General features: G+C 61.3%; 1 protein-coding gene across 5 annotated transcripts; it reads left to right on the top strand.

The window, feature by feature from the left end:
• Positions 1–1351: 1351 nt before the first annotated feature.
• On the top strand, positions 1352–17475 carry LOC101525657 (cytochrome P450 26B1). Of its 5 annotated transcripts, XM_058667957.1 has the most exons (8): positions 1352–1432; positions 1810–1890; positions 2184–3283; positions 6747–6971; positions 14626–14901; positions 15056–15211; positions 16218–16502; positions 16798–17475. In XM_058667957.1, the coding sequence occupies exons 3-8, from the start codon at positions 3080–3082 to the stop codon at positions 17188–17190; spliced, it is 1539 nt and encodes a 512-aa protein (XP_058523940.1). In that variant the 5' UTR covers positions 1352–1432; positions 1810–1890; positions 2184–3079; the 3' UTR covers positions 17191–17475. The 5 variants fall into 5 exon arrangements, with proteins under 5 accessions (XP_058523940.1, XP_058523941.1, XP_058523945.1 ...); XM_058667958.1 differs by lacking the exon at positions 1352–1432 and having other exon boundaries at positions 1660–1890; XM_058667962.1 differs by lacking the exons at positions 1352–1432; positions 1810–1890; positions 2184–3283 and adding an exon at positions 3403–3640.
• Positions 17476–18276: the final 801 nt, after the last annotated feature.

Below are 18276 nucleotides of genomic sequence, written 5' to 3'. Positions count from 1 at the left end.
AAAAGGCAGCGGGGGTGCAGGGGTGCTTCCGGAGCAGCCATGCCCACTGTGGACAGTGGCCGGGAGGCAGGTGTTGGTGCCCTGCGCATGTGTCCAGTGGATTCCTCTGCTGGCGCCTCCCTGAGGTGTATGCCGCCATTCTTTATGGGAGGGGGCATCACCTCACAGAAGAGTTTCACCCCCAAGACCAAACCTTTTAATCACCCCTGCTACATGTGTTGGGGGCAGGAAGGCTAAATGCTCGGGGCTCTCCAGTAACTTCCCCATCAGACCCCTCATTTACGCCAGCTTCACCGTCAGTTGGGGAGTGCGGTGGTACTGGCCTTACCACTGGGGAAGGGGATGGGGGACGTTCAATTCAGATTATTTTGTTAATCTCCCAGCTGCTCCCCCACCCAGCTCTCTATTTCTGGGGTTCTGATAGGGACCTCCGGAGCGACTGGTCTGGGTGGAAGAGTAAAGGGCACGGAGCCGGGAGCCCAGAGCAGGCCCCTTGGAGCCATCCCCAGGAGTCCAGGCGCCTGGGGAAAGAGGTCAAGGGACTCGCGTCTCCAGAGCCTGTAGTGCTTTAACTGTCCACCAGGTGGAGTTCCAGGGCAGAGAGTGAGGGCCAAAGAGACCAGGCGCCCAGAGGAAGTCTGGCTTGGAGATCTCCGCAGTCCACCTCAACCTCCGAAGCGCTCCCACAGGAAGGGACCACTCTGGGGCGCACATCCTAGACATTCAGGCACATTTTCCGCTAGTGACTTTCAAAGCGGAACTCGTACTGGCTGCAGGCGAGGCATTCAATGGGGAGTCAGGTTTCTTTTGCGCACCCCCCCCCCCGCGCGCGCGCACACACACACACACCCCATCCCAAGCTGAAGACGAGGTCAGCTAGTCCTGCCGCGGGAGTGAGCGAGTGAACGGCAGAGCACTGGGGTGTGTGGAGAAAATCACGGCGCACAGAGAGAGCGCGCCAGCCTTTGGCTAACCAGATGTCGGCATGGGTGCGCCCAGCTCCACGTCAACACAGGTGACAGACAGATGCACCGACGCACAGACCTACACAGCTGCACACGCCCCACTTCGCTCCTCGGGCGTCGGGCCGCCGCAGGACATATGCGCGCACGCACACAGGTGCGGCCCCGGGCCACACACACAGCGCGCACAGGCACGCGCAGTGCCCTCTGCGGCCGGGCTCAGAGAAGGTGGCCTCGCTCGCAGGCTTGTTTATTTACTCATTTGTATCAAAGAACGTCTGTGCCCGACTCCTGCCGTCTCCGGGGACCACCGACGAATTTGTTCCCGGCGCGGGACGCTCAGCGGCACCAAGCGCCTACGGGGACCACAACACGGGAAGGGGGACTATCCCGAAGTATCAGAGAAGGGGCTGCCGTGTGGGCAGCCCCGGGGATGCGAACTGGATAAAGTGACCTCGGGGTCCTGGAGGGTAAATGACATGGGGGGGTGGCACTTAACATTCGAGGCTTGGTGATGAAGGGACAGAGGATGGGGAACCAGGATGAGTGAGACTGAGAGCAGTAAATGAGCAGCCCCAGGAGGCAGGAGGCGGTGGGTCCCGCAAGATGGGAGCTCAAGGTCCTACACCGAGTTTCAGGGGCGTTGGGCGCCCCGGAATCAATCGGGCTGTCTGGCTTTGACCTGCGTGGCCGGCGGTTGCGACCCCAGAGAGACTGCCCGCAGCTGGCCGGGGACCCGAGAGGGAGCAGAAGACAGAGGAAAGGAGCCCAGCCGCCAAGCGGGCACCCGGCAAGGGCGCACCGCGTTTGTGTGCGCGCGCGTGTGTCTCATCTCGTCCTTCTCCAGGTGTCGGGTCCAGCGAGCCGCCGGAGAGAAGAAGCGGAGGAGGCAAGAGGTGAACTGAGTTTGATCCTGCAGTGGCCACAAGTGGGTCCCGGGCGCGGCGGCGGCGGCGGGCGGCTGCGGCGGGCGGGGCGGGGCGGGGGGCGGCCGCGCTCACACGCTCCGGCCGCGGGCCCGGCCTCTCACCACGCCTCCCGCTTTGTGCGCGTCCACGGCGCAGCCTCCCGCCTCTATATAAACACACGCATCGGCTCGCATTGACTTGAATTCACATTGAGAGACGCTTTTAAAACCATCAGCCCTGAAATCCTGCCTCCTGCTTTCCCTTCTTTCATTCCTCTCGCTAGCCTTTCTTTTTCCCTCCTTTCTTCTCCCAGCAGCAACTCCAGAGCAGAGAGACCGCGTCCCGGGACGGACCGCCTTTTAATTGATACAATAGCCCAGCTCGGGTTCTCCACCTCCTCCCCCAACCCCACCCCGCCTCACCCCTCCCGCCCGCCGCCGCCGCTGCCGCCGTCGCTGCTGCTGTCGCCTCCCCAAGCGCCCGCCCGGGGCTCTGTCGCCGGCTGCGTCCCGTCCCGGCCGCGGCCCGCCGGCTCCGCACTCGTGCTTCGGCCGCGCCGCGCCAACCTCGCCGCCTTGCCCGCCGCGGGGTTTCACGGCGGCTCCGGGGCAGCCTAGGGACGCTGGGCTCGGGCCTCACCACTCGCCTCCGCTGGGGAGCATCCTCCCTCGCCCCCAAAGTTTCTGGGTTCGTTGGAATTTTGGGTTCAGCATTTCCCCCTCTCTCCCCCACCTAGGAATTTGGGGGGATTACTTTTGACAAATCGATTGCACTTTCTCTCCCCTGGCTCTCCTGTCTCTCTCTTTTAAAAGCAGGGTAAGGGGGGAGAAGAGAAAGAGGCAGGCTCTTGCTGGACAAAGTTTTGCAAAGTTTTCCGAGTCCACCAGTTAGATTCAGGGCTTCATCTCACCACCCCTAGAGCAGCCCCGAGCCCGCCAAAAAGGAACAAACAAACAAACAAGCAAACAAAGTTACACCTGGAGTCTCCTTGAGTTTCCTCTCTCTCTTCTTCCAGGCAATTTTCTCCCACCCCTCTCTCTTCTCCCCTCGCAGCCTCCACTCCCCTTCCCTCGGACCCTTCTTCCCCTGCGGCAGCTGGAGGTGCCAGGACCCTCGGCCACAGCCTCCCCTCCCCCGCCGCCACTTGGGTCCGGCCCTCCCCTCCCCCCGCCGCGGCCGGCACAGCCAATCCCCCGAGCGGCCGCCAACATGCTCTTTGAGGGCTTGGAGCTGGTGTCGGCGCTGGCCACCCTCGCCGCGTGCCTGGTGTCCGTGACGCTGCTGCTGGCCGTGTCGCAGCAGTTGTGGCAGCTGCGCTGGGCTGCCACCCGCGACAAGAGCTGCAAGCTGCCCATCCCCAAGGGCTCCATGGGCTTCCCGCTCATCGGAGAGACCGGCCACTGGCTGCTGCAGGTAAGGGCGCGCTCGCTCCGCTGCTCTCCGGGGCCCGCTAACTGCTGAGCGCAGGGCCGAGCGGGCCGCGCGCCCGCCGGCCAGGGGGCGCCGGGAGCCTGGAGGCACTGGTCCCCGCCCCGCCCCTGCCCTGCCCTCAGCCCGCGCCGCCCGGGCTTCCCCTGCCCGCCGGCGGCGAGGTCCCGAGACTCCCGCGCTGCGCGCGCGCTGGCTCAGAGGGAGACTGCGAGGAGGGAGCTCCCGGGCCCGGCAGGACTCCCCAGACTGACTTGGCCGCGGTCGCGGGTAACCCAATAGCGGCGTGTGGAGAGCCCCGGGGGACTCACCGCACGGCCAGAGTCCGAGGGAGAGTCCGAGGTCTGAGCCGATTTCGCCTCCCCAGCGCGCCGCCACGCTCGGGCTTTGGTCGTGGCGGGTGGCAGGAGGCAGGGGCAGCCGGGGAGTGGCATGAATGGCCGCTTTAAGACCCGAAGGGTATTCCCGCCGCGCGATCGGCTGCGCCAGGTACAGCTGCCGTGGCCCGCGGTGTGCGCAAATGTGTGTGTTTTGTGGGTAGGCGAGGAAAACGGTAACCCACGGGAAATGAGAAGTCGGAGACCCGAGCTTTCGGGGAAAAGGGTCTATTTGCCTACTGGGTGGGGAAAGTTTACAGGAGAGGAAAACTTGGGAGGGATGTGTGTGTGTGTGTGTGAGAGAGAGAGAGAGAGAGAGAGAGAAATCCATAGAAAGAGAAAACAGAACGTGCCCGTGTTTGCTGTAGGACGCCGCACGACCTGGCAGTGCTAGTGATATTGGGGGTGGGGCGCGCTGGGGACCAGACCCAGGTAGGTAATGGAGAGATTAACCTGGAGTTAACCTCGTCAAACGCTAGACAATCGCTTTTGCAACTTGATACACACCAGGCTTTTGGGGGGGGCGCCCCTGGGGTAACCGTGAGAGGTGTGTTTGTGTGTGCCTGTATCTGCGCGGTGCGTGCTCTTGCGGATGAGCAGCGACTTGGATGACCTGAGACACGCAACCCTGGCAGGTACGGGAGAGGTGAAGCTAGAGGTGAGCGCTGGGACCGGACGGCTTGGAGCGCAGAAGCTTGGCTTGAAATTAACAGACGCGTGCAATTTGCGCGCTAGGGCCCAGTGACAGTGGAGAGAGCGTGGAGGGGGCTGGCGGGGGTGTGGGAACGAGCCAACGGGGTGCCAGGTTCCTCTACCCGGCAGTCTTTGCAGGTCCCGAAGTCCACCACGTCTCTCCTGGGGGGTTGTCAAGGAGTGGGATTCGCTGTATCAAGCCGCCCCCTCCCGCAAAGAAGTTCCCCCAAAGCCGCTGCCTTTCCATCATACTAAAATGGTTAATCTGCGGCGGTGGTCTAGGCGTTTGGCCGAGAATTTAGAAAATTACTCACATGGGTCACGGCTCCCGCCTTAGCCAGAGCCCATCTGCGGAATCCGCGGTCTGTCACCGCCCGCGCACGCCACGGCTCGCTCCCACACCCGTGTCCTGACCTCTCCTTGCCCTTCGTGTCCCCCCCCCCACCACGTTCTCTCGGAGTCCCACAAGGACCTCTGGGGGCGGTAGGGGGACGCGGCACAACTCCCGCAGAAGTTGGAGCGGTGGGGACTCGCGCCTCGCCCTGGCGCGCAGCTGCTGTAGAGAAGTAGGGGTACGCGCCGAGGCGCGCGGAAGGGGTTAACGCGAGCCCTACCAGGCCTGGCGTTATTTTTTCGGAGTCATTTATCAGATTTTACGGGGGACCTCCGAGGGCTCTCCGTTTCCACCGAGCGCCATCTAAACAGAGCCCAGGGCTAAAAATACAACATTTTTGTATAAATTGGACTCGCGGCCCGAGCAGCCGCCCCGATGAAAGTCCTCTTTGTGAGGGCCGTGGAAACGGCGGACAAATAACTCTTTATTAATGCCACAAAAAACGCACTTTAATTATAGTTAGGCAGATCAGAGGCGGGGGTGTAGGGGTGAGGCGGCGGCGACCTCGGAAAATTCACAACCCAACTTTTGTGTCGAAAGAAAAGAAAAACAGAGGAAAAGGAGAAGAGGAGAGATGGAGTCAGACGGAGCGAGGGAGCCCAGCGCAGCAGACGGAGGGAGGGAACCCCGCTCCTCGGCGCGCTCGCACCCCACCTCCGCCTCCGCTTTTCTTAAAGGCGTAGACACACCTCCAGCCCCGGAGAGAGACGGCGTCCCTGCGGCCCGGCCCCCTCTTGGCAGCGCGGGAGCTCTCGGCTCGCTCCCTGTCGCGCGCCGGGGCTGGAGGCGCATGTGGAAAAGTGATTAGGGACCGGGTTCTGCAGAGTCACTTTTCGGCCACGCTGGGGGTGTGCACACATCTAGCTGGAGAACAGCTTTGGGCGGAGGAGAGGGGGACCAACCCTGGGAATGGGGCGGGGGGTCTAGAGGTGGCAGCGAGCTTTGTGCTCCGGGCTGCATGACCCCGGAGGCTGCGCCAGCCCGAGGCCGTCTGTGCGTCCCCGGGCACAGGTGGGTGCCCTCCCTATCCCATCCCCGGGCTCAGCCGGCTCCGGCCCGGCAGGAGAAGGGTTAACGTGGGGTGGGGTGGCTAAGTAGCGACGTCAAAGGTGAGCGAGACGCCCCTGCCCCCGCCCCTCCGAGGTCCCCTCGGTTTCCGGTACCCGCGCCGGGCCGGCTCCCCGGGCTCACCGGAGCGTTAGCTCGGGCCGGGGCCCCACCATCCTCGGCTCGCGTCGCAGCCGCCGGGGATCCGGTTACCTGCGCGGGTCTCCCCACCCGGTGCGGTCCCACCCCCGCCCGGCGGGAAGCGCCTTCTGTCGCGCTCGGGTTCCAAACTCCAGGGCAACGGCGGCGGCAAAAGTCCGTCTTAGTTATTTCCAGGGCAAAATGCTTTAGAAGAATCGCAGCCCGCGGCCCCGCCGGGCACTGTCCTCGGAGGACCGCCGCGTTTGTGCACCGGCCACTCCGGAGACCGGAGAAACTTTCAACCCCCATCCCTAGTGACTGCCTGGGGCACGAACCGCTGGCCGCTATAAATAATCTTTGGCCTGCAGCCACCCCGCGGGGTCTGCCAGCCCGAGGCCGGGAGCCTGGAAATATTTATTCCGAGAGGCTGCCGAGCGCTGGGTGGGGGTCGGCGGCTGGAGCTTCAGGTCCAGCCGTCAGATACTTTTTTCCTCCCGAAAGTCGTTGCTACAAAACGGCCTGCCGGGGGTGCTCCTAGGCCTCCTGCCTCTCGGCGTTATTTATGAGCCTCTGGGCCTTACATCCCAGTTCTTGTGCACGCTATGAAAAATAAAACCTGCACGGGCGCTCGTGTGTGTGTGTGTGTGTGTGTGTGTGTGTGTGTATGTGCGTGTTGGGGGAGGGCAGGTGGCTGATGTTGCGGAGTGTGTGTGTGTGTGCGTGTGGGGTCCGCCGCTCCTCCCTCTCGGGCTCTCTGTGCACCCTGAGAGAGGTCTCTATTGCATGGTTCCCCTAGGGTTCCGGCTTCCAGTCTTCGAGGAGGGAGAAGTATGGCAACGTGTTCAAGACGCACTTGCTGGGGCGCCCGCTGATCCGCGTGACGGGCGCGGAGAACGTGCGCAAGATCCTCATGGGAGAGCACCACCTCGTGAGCACCGAGTGGCCGCGCAGCACGCGCATGCTGCTGGGCCCTAACACCGTGGCCAACTCCATCGGCGACATCCACCGCAACAAGCGCAAGGTTAGAGCCCTGACACCCTTCTCAGTGCACCTTCCATCCTACCCCACCTCATCGTACCCCCGCCTCAGGGTAGGAAGTTCGCAACTTCAGGAATGGTGGGGGAGAAGGGTGGGACGGGATGCCTTCCCCTCTTCACCCTGAGGACCCCGCTGTTCCCTGTCTAGACGACTTCAGGGCCTGCAGACAGACGCTTCTCCCGGTGCACCTCCTGCTGGCTAACTGCCCCGTGGGGTCCCTCCAGCCTCCAGCTCCAGGCGGGGTGGGGTTGGGGTTGGGAGGGGGCTGTTTGGGGGTGGGATGGACAGAGCTGGAACGTTGCAGGGGACCAATGTCTCTGAAGCGACGCGGGTCCTGGCTGTACTCCCTAGAACTGAAAAGGAAGGAGGCGGGGCCGTTAGCTAGCACTCCTCTTTTTGCCACATTTCTCCCTAGGAATCCCGAGACAGGCACCTTTACAATCAAACCTTCATCTCCCTTGACACTCACACACACACACAAACACACACCACACGCGCGCACACACCTCGCCGCGGCCCCCACCACAAATAGCTTTGAGGATGACGCGGGCGGACGCCAGTGCCAAGGAGCACCTGATGGGGTGAAGGTGCCAGGACCTGGTCTGGTATGGTGAACTTTACACCTCCCCTCTCAGCGGCCTAGACAGTAGAGTAAGAGCGAGCGTAGGAGAAGCCGAGGCGCCGGCGGGGGATCAAAGCTCACACACACCCCCTGGAAGAGGAAGGGAAAGTGGGTGTTTATCCCGTGGATTTCCCGAGCGACTGGAGCCGGCGCGCACGCCGCGGGCCTCCCCGCCCCCTCCCCGGGCGCGCCGCGGAGCACGGGCGGCACGTGCTGTTTGAACTGCAGTAACCCGAAAGCTGAGCCCGCGGGCGGGGCTCGGGCCTGCGGCCGCAGGGGAGAAAACTACACGACCGACCTCCCCCCACTCCGCATTTTCCACTGAGTCAGAGAGGATTCCCCCAGGTTTGAAACCTGGAGGGAAGCAGTGGAGGCGGGTGGTGGGGGATGGACTGGGGGGCGCAGGCACGACTCTGGCCGCCTCCTCCACTGGCAGGCCTGGCGTGCTGAGGTCTCCGAGGATGCACGGACTTGAGCGACCCTGCCACCAGGCACCCAGCCTGACTTGGTGTTCCCTAGAAACTGCCTGGGGAGGGCGATTCTCCGAAAGAAGTAAAGCCAGCCAGTGGAGGGAAGTTCGGGGAGTGCTTATCCTCCTGGAACCCCGAGTTGCAGCTTTGAATTCCGGGACCAGTTAAGGACCTTTACAGGCTTCCCTCCTGCCCTCTGGCGTAAGAATGAAGGTTTCCCCAAGGGCTAGGAGATAATTCCTGGTCTGGGAGACTTCGCCCCAGGCTGCTTCCTCATCTCCATAGAGCTTTTGCTTAGAAACCTATTCTTGTGCCCTTGGAGGAGACCCAAAGCAGGTGGGCAAGCAAAGGCGGGATAGAGTGCGTGGGAAGTGTGATTTCTGGGTCACCAAGAGGAATTCTGCCCTATGGGGCTGCCCAAAGCTGGGTGGGAAGAGGACGGTCAGCTGTGAGATGCCATGGCCAGGACCAGAGCAGCAGTATGCAGAGGGCTGTGGGTGAGGCTGCTCTTTGGGGTTCCAGCCATTTATACCCGTGGTCCTCCAGGTAAGGGGGAGGCATCCTGGAAGGTCCTAAGGTTTGGTGCTGCGTGGTCCCTTACGGGCAGCTAGGACCAAAGAAGTCATGGGCTTCCTCTTTGGAGCCGCTGATTCTAAGCTGTCTGGGAGTAGGCAGCCAGAAGCCAGTTGATTTGGACCAAAACCAAGGTCAAATGCAGGGGCCCTCTCTTTGTGCTCCTGGTATATGTGGCGGTTCCCTGGTCAGCAGGTGGTCAGCTGTGCTGCAGAAACCTTTCTCCAAATCTCCCTGTTGGTGTTCATGACTGTAACCTTACAGAGTGACCAAGAAGGCCTAAGGTTGGCTACCTGGAAGTGGTGAACTTGATCTTTGCCCGCCAGAAGTAGTCTTGTTCCAGAATTAGGAGGTACATACTGGGGAGCACTGGCTGAACATCTGTGTTGTCGTGGGGGAGTTGTCTGCCAATCTGCTGCACCCAAGGCCCAGTGGGCTAGGTGTGACAGGGTGCCTTCACACAGCCTTTTCCAGCATGCCGGCATGCTGAGGCCATGGCTGGAGGGCCACAGGCCTGGCTTCCAGAGGGGACTGCTACACAGAGCCTAGGGACACAGGTTTGGATGCCCCCCCCACACACCCTGTGCAGGTGTGCTGGGGCCCTGCTGGCCAGGAGCTAGAAGCTTCGCTGTTTCCATGTAGGCTGGTGGTCTCCCCCTTCTGTGGGAAATCTGACCAGATGTGCAAGGAAGGGCTGCTCGTTACCACTGCCGTGCTCCATGTGCTTGTCCTGGCCACACTGGTGGTCCGGTGTCAGGGGCAGGGGGCTAACAGCAGATTTTGCTCAGCCTGGGGGGGGCACTGAGTGTCAATGGGAGAGGAACCCCATCCATTTTCTTGCATAGAAAGGCTGGGGTATGGCCCTTCTAGAAGGGTAGATGGCAGAGTGGGGATTGGAGTGTTGTCAGAGGCATGAAGAGTTGGGGGTTGGAGTTCTGGAAGCTTCTGCTACGTAACCCCAAGCAACAGGATTGAGGGTTTCCAATGTTGGATGAGGGTCATGGTCACCAGGTGCCTCTCAGAAAGCCCGTGGTGTCCTGGGCTTTTTGTTGGGATAGAGAGGTGAGGAGGGCAGGGCCAGATGCTTCAACAGGTGCAGGATCCTGAGTACAGCCAGTCCCTGCCTGGCTCGGTGAGACCTTGGAATCCACAGGGATTCTGCGGGCACAAGCTGCCACCTGAGTGGATGAGAGCACACATGGCCCAGCCAGGCAGCCCTGCTACTGGGCGCTCTGCCCCAGTGCCCTGGCATAGGACAGAGCCTTTGTTCTGCCAGAAGTCCATTCACACAAAAGTTACTGTAGTGTCAGTGGGTGGGTGGCATGAACAGATCTCTGTGAAGGCCAGCCGGGTGGGGGGTGGGGGTGGGGAGGCCTGTGGGTAGCCTCCAGGGTGCCTGGGAGTAGGCACCTCCCCCTGCATGCCCTTGTGCTGGGCAACAGGCAGTTGGGTGGGCAGGGTGTGGGAGCCACTAGGTCCCTACTTCCCTCCTTTTTGTGTCCAAAGGGCGGGGAGGGGTCCAAGGCTGCATTGCTGTCTTTGCTTGCTCTTCCAACCTTGGAAGGCGAACATATGACCTTGGCCAGGAGGAGGGAGGCTTGGCTGGGGTCTGCTCTGGCTCTGAACTCCCAGGCCCAGCCTCTGCATCCGTCCTGGATTCCCCAGACCTCAGGGATGGAGCTCCTGAGGGCAAGGCAGCCAGGACAGTTAGCTGACCATTAAACTTGGGCCATGGAAGAAGAATGGTGGGAAGCAGTAGGAAACATGGCCCACTGTGCCTTTCACGGTGAGCTGTGGTGACAGGGGGTGGGCGGGGGGAGGAGGACTTAGCAGGTGGGCATCCCTTTTCAGATGCCCTGTCTCAGCAGGTTTTTGCCAAGTGCTTCCTTCCTGTCCCTACATTTGCTTTGCTTAGGGCTAGAGCCATCTGGGAGACAGGCAGGTCAGGGTGCTCTGGGCCAGCCCCACCCAGCAAGGGGGAGCTCAATAGGACATGCTCGCAGTGAAGCCCAGGCCTGTGGAAATGCCAGGCAGTTGGGAAGATGACGTCCTCTCCTCTCCCCCTCCTCCGCCCGCCCCCTTCTCTGAGCTTGAAGTACACACCTTGGCGTCAGCGCTGTGCGCACGGCTGCCACAACGGCTGCCTGGCCTGTTATTCTTTCCACTCCGCAGGCCTCGGCTCCGGTGGCTTGGCCCAGTGGCCTGCCGGCGGGGGGGCCCACCCCTCCTGGGAAGCCGCTTCCATTCCTCCTGGGCTGAGTCACTGGCCCAGCGGAGGGTTCCCCCTCTCTGTCTCTTCCCGCTCTCGCGGCTGCCCTTCGGCTTGGCCATCGGTCCTCAGCCACCACAAACCACAGGGAGGTTATCTGACTTAGCATGGGAGGCCCTGGTGATTCCAAGAGAGTCCCCCCTGCCCAGGAACACTGGAGGGAGGTGGGAGGGCTGCAGGCAGCCTGGCTGGGACAGAGGCGAACGTGGGAACCAGGATGGGGAATTTGAACCTTAACAACCCCACCCTCAGCCGGGGTGAGGCCCAGACCCCAGAGAATGTGCTGTCATTCTGGAGGTAAGGAGAGGAGCAGGGGTACAGGCTCCTGAGCTCAGGGCTTCCTGGTTTGTGGCTCTCACAGGCTCAGTGCTCCCTGGAACCTCTGTCCCACCCCACAGCGGCACGACCCCCATGGGAAGTAGGCACCTGCCACTCGCTCCCTGTGCAGGGCCCTGCCTGCGCCTGGACTGCTTCTTGCTGACCTTTGTCTTGCGTTCTTGGCTGGTTTTTGGGGATTCCAGGGAAAGCCCCAGAGGACAACCCAGCAGCCTGGCCCCCATGATGGCTGTGGTCAGGGCAGCAGGCTCTCAGGGCTGGGGCCGGGAACCCTCCTGTCTTCAAAGTGCCACTCCCCACTGGGCACCTTCCCCTGTGTCCGGGTCCTGACCCCAGCAGGCGGCTGCCTCACACCCAGCCCGCCCAGACGTGGCCCGGGCCTCCTTCTGCCCTGGCCGGCATCTCCACCTCCGCCTGTCCTTTGCGGTGGGCCGTGGTTTCTGGGCTGCCCTGGCTTCAGGAAGTGCCCGCGTTTTTTAACCCCGGGCATGGACCCAGGGACACGGCCCTGGAGTCTTCCCAGTGCCTGGGAGGCCCTAATGACTTGGGAGCAGCTGGCCAGGGGACAGGGGCGTGCGCCTGATGGCCTCTGAAGTGAGTCCCTTGGGGTTGGAGTGCTGCCCCCTGCCTTGGCTGCTCATAAGGATAGTTTCTCCCCTGCGGTTGGTGGGGGAGGGCTGCAGCTCAGGCTCTGAGGACGGTGGTGGGACAGCCAGGTACAGAGGGACTCAGGACATCCATCTGGGCCTCAGGAGGCAGCAATCTGCCTGCTAGAGTAGGCAGGGCAAAAGCTGGTCCACACAAGAGCCCTGGGCATGGCTTAGTTCTCTTTTTATGTTCTGCAGTTGCTGGGGCAGCAGGGAGTAGGATTTCTGGGGAGCTCATTGCAGCTGCCAGTCTGGTTCAGGACCCCTTCCCGTCTTGAAGCAGGGGTGGACCCTCTTCCCCGGAGGACCCCTTGGTACCTGCCCTCCTGGGTCCCCAAGAGCTGAAAAGGAGCAATTCAGTAGGCCAGCGCTAGAGGGCGCAGGGAATGTAATCTATGGGGCAAGCAGGGTTCCTCAGTGGGATTTGTCTGGTCACTCTCTGGGGTGTGTTGGGAAGCCCTGGACGTCCCCCTTGGTGCTACTCTAGCCTGCGTGCCCCTTGTGAGTGGGTACTCAGCAGGGAGTCCTCTGGTGATTCCAGAATTGTCAGTCAAGTCCTGGGCTGCTTGGAGATGTTGGCATCTGCTAGGGGGCTGGTGCCTGTCACGTTATGGTGGACTGGAGGGGAGCCCTGAAATAGCCCAGAGGCCCCGAAGTGGGGAGTGACTTGACCTTGGTCTCAACAGCCAATTCAGGATGATCTGTGGCTAAAACTCAGGGTGTCTGGGTGCCCAGTTGTTTTCTCCTATCACCCTTCCAGCCCAGCTAGCTCTCACTTTGGCTGCTCCCAATGGCTGTGGTCTCCATCCACACTGTCACTCTCTAGGGGCTCATCTTTGGGTCCAGGTCTCCTGTGTGCTACGGACCCTGGCCGCCTCCTACCCTGTCTCTTCATGACAGTGTTCCTAGGCAGCCCCAGGCCAGCTGGCCCTGAGCCAGTGTGGTGGCCTGCTCCCTGTCACACTGGGTCCAGCCTTGCTGTGGAGGCCTGGCAGTCACTGAATTGCCTCCCTGGCTGGTACCTGCTCAGCTCCAGCACTGTGGTTTGTTCTGAGCTGGTCCCTACTATGTTCTGGATGGGCCGGGTATTGGGTTCTGGGGGAAGGGTTGCCGCCCTGCTCCTTAAAGACACTTGGATCAGGGGTTGAAGGAGGAATCCTAAGAACTCCCAAGGTTGGGGGCAGGGCAGGGCAGAGGTAGATAGTATTACCTTCATCCGTGATCCTTTGCCAAAAGCTGGCAGCACAAGTCCCCCTGTAGCTTCTCTGGGGATCCTAGAAACTGGCCAGGTACAGATGACCTGTGCAGGCCAGGGCTGACCTAGGCCACCTCCCACCACCCTGCCACCTTCCAGTTGGCCCTTTGCAGCTGGTGCAGCCCTCCCTGGACCCCTCTCACTCCCTCCCTCCCTTGCTTCGTGCCCCGGGAATTTCGGAATGAAAGTGCTATTGTGAGCGCCTGGCTGGGCCACTGAAGGGCCAGCACTGTTATTTCTACAAACCAGCCCTCCCATTAGCCATGCAGGGCCCAGGCCAGGAAAATGTTACCTTTTCCTCCTGGAGCTGACTACAGGGGAAATTCTCACATTTACAGTTTGTGTGGTGGTTGTGTTTGGGGGGCGGAGGGGGAGGGCAGGCGCGTGTGTGTGGTTTGCACAAAGCAGGGGGAGGGGAGGGCTCCTTCTTCTGCAGGCCCCTCCCCCTTCACTTTCCAGGCTGATCTTTCTGGTGGTGCCGGTGCAGGGTGCCCGCCTTCTGCCACGGTTTCTAGGGGGTGGTGAGAGCCACAAGCTGTCAGTAAATAAACTTACATCCTCCCTTCTGCCACACACCGTGGGCAGCAGCATGAGAAACACGCGCAGAGGCATCTGAGTGAGGAGGGGCCAGTGGCCTGACTGAGCCATTCCAGAGAGTACATGCCAGGGGAGGTGGACATGACCACTCCTTGGCTCTGCAAGATGGTCCTGGAGGATGCAGAGGGTCAAAAGGGTTTCTGTTTGTGGTCTCCTGGGGGTTGAAGCCATTGGTCCCATCCATCACCCCTGCCTGCAGGCCTGGGAACACCAAAAGGCACATACTTAACAAAGCTGTTACCAAGCTTCACCCAGTAGGTATTTTGCAGGGAGTGAGAACAGGTTTGCTTCCCAGGAAGTCCTACTGGCAGTCTAACCTTGACCCACCTGCTGCTCTCCTGCTCCTTCCTTGGGTAGCAAGCTCTTCCGTGTCCTGCATGCATTCTGTGTGCTGGGACTGGGGGTGGACCCTGCTGTGGCCAAGCAGGCAGCCTTTTGACTCCAGGCCTGTTCTCCCTCTTGGTTGCTCCCCACAGCAGGGACAATTCCTCCCACTCTAGATCGGGCTGCTCTGCTAGGTTCCCAAGGCTTAACTCTGGTGGGGACGCACACCCTTCTGTGGCTCAACAGTGGGGTCACAGCTCCAGGGATGGTCCCCACTGTGAACCCTGAATGCTTGTGGACTGGGTTTAATCCTGTCATTCCCTGCCTCCCCTCCAGGATGTAGGGAGGGGGTTCAGAATAGAGACTCCGCCACCGCCCAGGTCTACCCTCTGGCTAGAGCCCTTGCCAGAGGAAGTGGGGACTGAAGTTGTCTCTGGCTGTAGTTGCGGGGTGTGGCTTGCCTGCGGCAAAACAGGGGCCTTACTGGCCCTTCTCCTGTCCTCCTGGTGGGCTGTGCTGACCTGGCCTGCTCTGTGCCTTCCAGATCTTTTCCAAGATCTTCAGCCACGAGGCCCTGGAGAGCTACCTGCCCAAGATACAGCTGGTGATCCAGGACACGCTGCGTGCCTGGAGTAGCCACCCCGAGGCCATCAATGTGTACCAGGAGGCACAGAAGCTTACCTTCCGGATGGCCATCCGGGTGCTGCTTGGCTTCAGCATCCCCGAGGAGGACCTGGGGCACCTGTTCGAAGTCTACCAGCAGTTCGTGGAGAATGTCTTCTCCCTACCTGTGGACCTGCCCTTCAGCGGCTACCGGCGGGTGAGTGCCCAGGGTGTCCCGACTGACACAGGTATTGGGTACCAGGACAGAGGGCAGGTGCGCAGGCTGGAGCCTCTTCCTAGGGTCTTGAAGCTCGCTCTGGGGGGAGCCCTTTATGGGGCTACTGGCTGAGACCCTATCTCGCCTCCCTCAGGGCATTCAGGCTCGGCAGATCCTGCAGAAGGGGCTGGAGAAGGCAATCCGGGAGAAGCTGCAGTGTACCCAGGGCAAAGACTACTCGGATGCCCTGGACATCCTCATTGAGAGCAGCAAGGAGCACGGCAAGGAGATGACCATGCAGGAGCTGAAGGTGAGCCCCACCCCCCGTCCCCGGGCTGGGACAGGGGCCGGGCCATTTCCGCTCATCTCTGTCTGGCTTTGACCGTGCTTTCTGCTTGGTGGTGGGGGCAGTCACTGCACCTGACCCCACAGGGGCTTCAGTCAGAAGAGGTGGAATTCCTGCTTGCTTGAGTCTCCAAGCCGAACCTCCTGGAGAGGAGAGGCAGACACAGCTCACCCCTCTTGTCCCCCGCTAAGTTCCCCTTAACCCGCTGTTTCTAGCTGGTAGTACTTGCCACTCTCCCCCATCTGCCCAGCACCAGCCAGGCCCACCCTGGGTCTGGAACAGGGCTTCCTGACCACCAGTGTGAGTGGATGTTCAGCCACCCACCTTCTTGCCTGGTGCCCACAGACACTCACCAGAGACACCTTGGCCCACAATCTGCACCTATTCCTGTGTTAGCTCTTGTTCTTGCACTGGGACAGCCAGCAAGAGGCCAGAAGGACTTTCCCTTTCCAAAGTGTTGTCCCGCCCTTACCACTCATGGCTCCTGAGAACCCTGGATAGGCCACCACCCCACAGCTGTTACACCACAGCGTCCTCAACCCAGGTTCCCCTGTTGTGGCTGCCTCCAGACCCTGTCAGTTCACTTGATGCCTGGTCCAGTGCCCCTCCCCTGGGGCTAGGGGTGAGGAGATAGGGGCGGGAAGAGTAGAAATTTAGATCCCATGTCCCTCCCTATTTATGCTCATCCCCACAGTGCCTGGATCCCTGGTTTTTTTTTTTTTCTTCTTTCTCTTCTGAGGGCCTAATGGCATCCTGTGGGTCTGCTGTGGGACTGAGCCAGGAAACCCACAGAGAGTGACTGGCCCTGCAAAGTGCCATGCCCTGACTAGCACCAGCCATGTCTTTTGTCCAGCCAGGGCCCCGGCTTCATGATCTTTGAACACCCAGGCGACATGGGACTTAGAGGGAACAGGCAGGGTGTGGAGCCACAGAGTACCCATGCCCCTGCTCCATGTGCCGCTTTCTGCAGGACGGGACCCTGGAGCTGATCTTTGCAGCCTACGCCACCACAGCCAGCGCCAGCACTTCGCTCATCATGCAGCTGCTGAAGCACCCAGCCGTGCTGGAGAAGCTACGGGAGGAACTGCGAGCCCAGGGCATCCTGCACAGTGGCGGCTGCCCTTGCGAGGGCACCCTGCGCCTTGACACTCTCAGCGGCCTGCGCTACCTGGACTGCGTCATCAAGGAAGTCATGCGCCTCTTCACTCCCATCTCTGGCGGCTACCGCACCGTGCTGCAGACCTTTGAGCTTGATGTGAGGCCAGGCTATGGGGTGGCAGGGGGTGTGGGTGCTCACAGGGGGCTGTGCCATGGGATGGGGTGAGGTGAGTGCCTCCTGATTGGTAGGAAAGGCCAACCTCCCCCTTGGGTACCACAGATTGCTGGGGAGTCAGTGCCTGCTTTGGTGGGGATAGTCATGACTGAGCAGGGAGGCGAGCGAGGCCTGTGGTTCCCCAGGCATCGGGTGGGACAGGGCAAGGACCCCCCCACACCCGCTGCTGGCTTTCCCTGTCCTCACCACCCTGCCTCCCTTCTCCCCCTCTGTCCAGGGTTTCCAGATTCCCAAAGGCTGGAGCGTCATGTACAGCATCCGTGACACCCACGACACAGCACCTGTGTTCAAAGACGTGAACGTGTTCGACCCAGACCGCTTCAGCCAGGCCCGCAGCGAGGACAAGGATGGCCGCTTCCATTACCTCCCATTCGGCGGCGGCGTCCGGACCTGCCTGGGCAAGCACCTGGCCAAGCTGTTCCTGAAGGTGCTGGCTGTGGAGCTGGCCAGCACCAGCCGCTTTGAGCTGGCCACGCGGACCTTCCCCCGCATCACCCTGGTGCCTGTCCTGCACCCCGTGGACGGCCTCAGTGTCAAGTTCTTTGGCTTGGACTCCAACCAGAACAAGATCTTGCCTGAGACGGAGGCCATGCTGAGCGCCACGGTCTAACCATGCCACCTTGCCCACTACCCCGAGCCCAGCCCAGCCTTGCTGTGGGTCTGGAGGGTGGGTAGTAAAGGGAGGTTGAAACCTGTGTGGGGGAGGGGCTGTGGTGGGAGGGCCCGAGTCCCCCTCCTGCCTCCCGCTTCTCTCCAGTGTCTCCCCACTTCCTCCCGGCTCAGCTCCCGGAAGGGCCGGGCCCGCTCTCTGCATGCCTGTGACAGTGTTCCATGTTGTCCACTCGCGCTGCCGTGTGTGTTTGTGACCTGCCCTCCCGTCTCCTTTCAGTTGGAGGTCTGCCCCCTGACCCCCACCTCAGCACCTGCTCCTCTCCCACCCCACAGCACCCAGGGCAATGAAGGCACCCCTGTCCCACCTCCTGCTGGCTTGGACATTCCATATTACCTGTTGCTGCTACTTTCTCCCTCCTCTGACTCTGGGGCCCTGCCCCCCTCCAGCACCCTCCCCCTACAGCCCTGGGACAGGTACACTGACATCCCCACTCCTCACAGACACAGCTTTGCTTCACGGCAGGGGCCCTTGGCTCACAGGCTGGCCACCCCTACCCCATAGCACCACACACACAGTAGTTATCCCTGAGAGAGCATCTTGGGGACATTGAGTCTGGCTGGCACAACTTCTACGGTTAACTAGAAAGGGGCTCTGGTCAGATCCCAGCTGGCCTGGCTGAGAGTTGATCAGCCTCCCAGGCTCCAGACCTTCTGTGGGTTTAATGTCAGAGCCTGGCCAAAACCCATCCCCTCTGCCTGGTGTCCCCTGGTGGAGATGGCCAATAACCCTGTGGCCTTCAGCTTCATCATGTAAAGTTGGAGGTTGGAGGCTGCCACCATTCACCCAGTATCCCCACCCCATCAGTGCATCTAGGGAAGGATACGGGTTTGTTCTTCCTCTACCTTCCCATTACCCTCATCCTTTGCATGTGGCCCTGGGCCTGGTGTCCTGAAGGTTCCTCTTGCCTCTGGCCACTGTCAGCTTAAGGTTGCAGGCTAAGGTGAAGGCCAGGAGGTGTCATAGAGAGTCCTCCCTGGGTGCTGAGCCAGCGGTGGTGGCCACAGCAGGGGCCAAGGAGGGCGG

Source organism: Ochotona princeps, chromosome 8 (genome assembly GCF_030435755.1).
Source record: "Ochotona princeps isolate mOchPri1 chromosome 8, mOchPri1.hap1, whole genome shotgun sequence".
NCBI lineage: Eukaryota > Metazoa > Chordata > Mammalia > Lagomorpha > Ochotonidae > Ochotona > Ochotona princeps.
The sequence above is the reverse complement of the archived record's forward strand: the minus strand, read 5'-3'. Positions and strand labels throughout refer to the sequence as shown.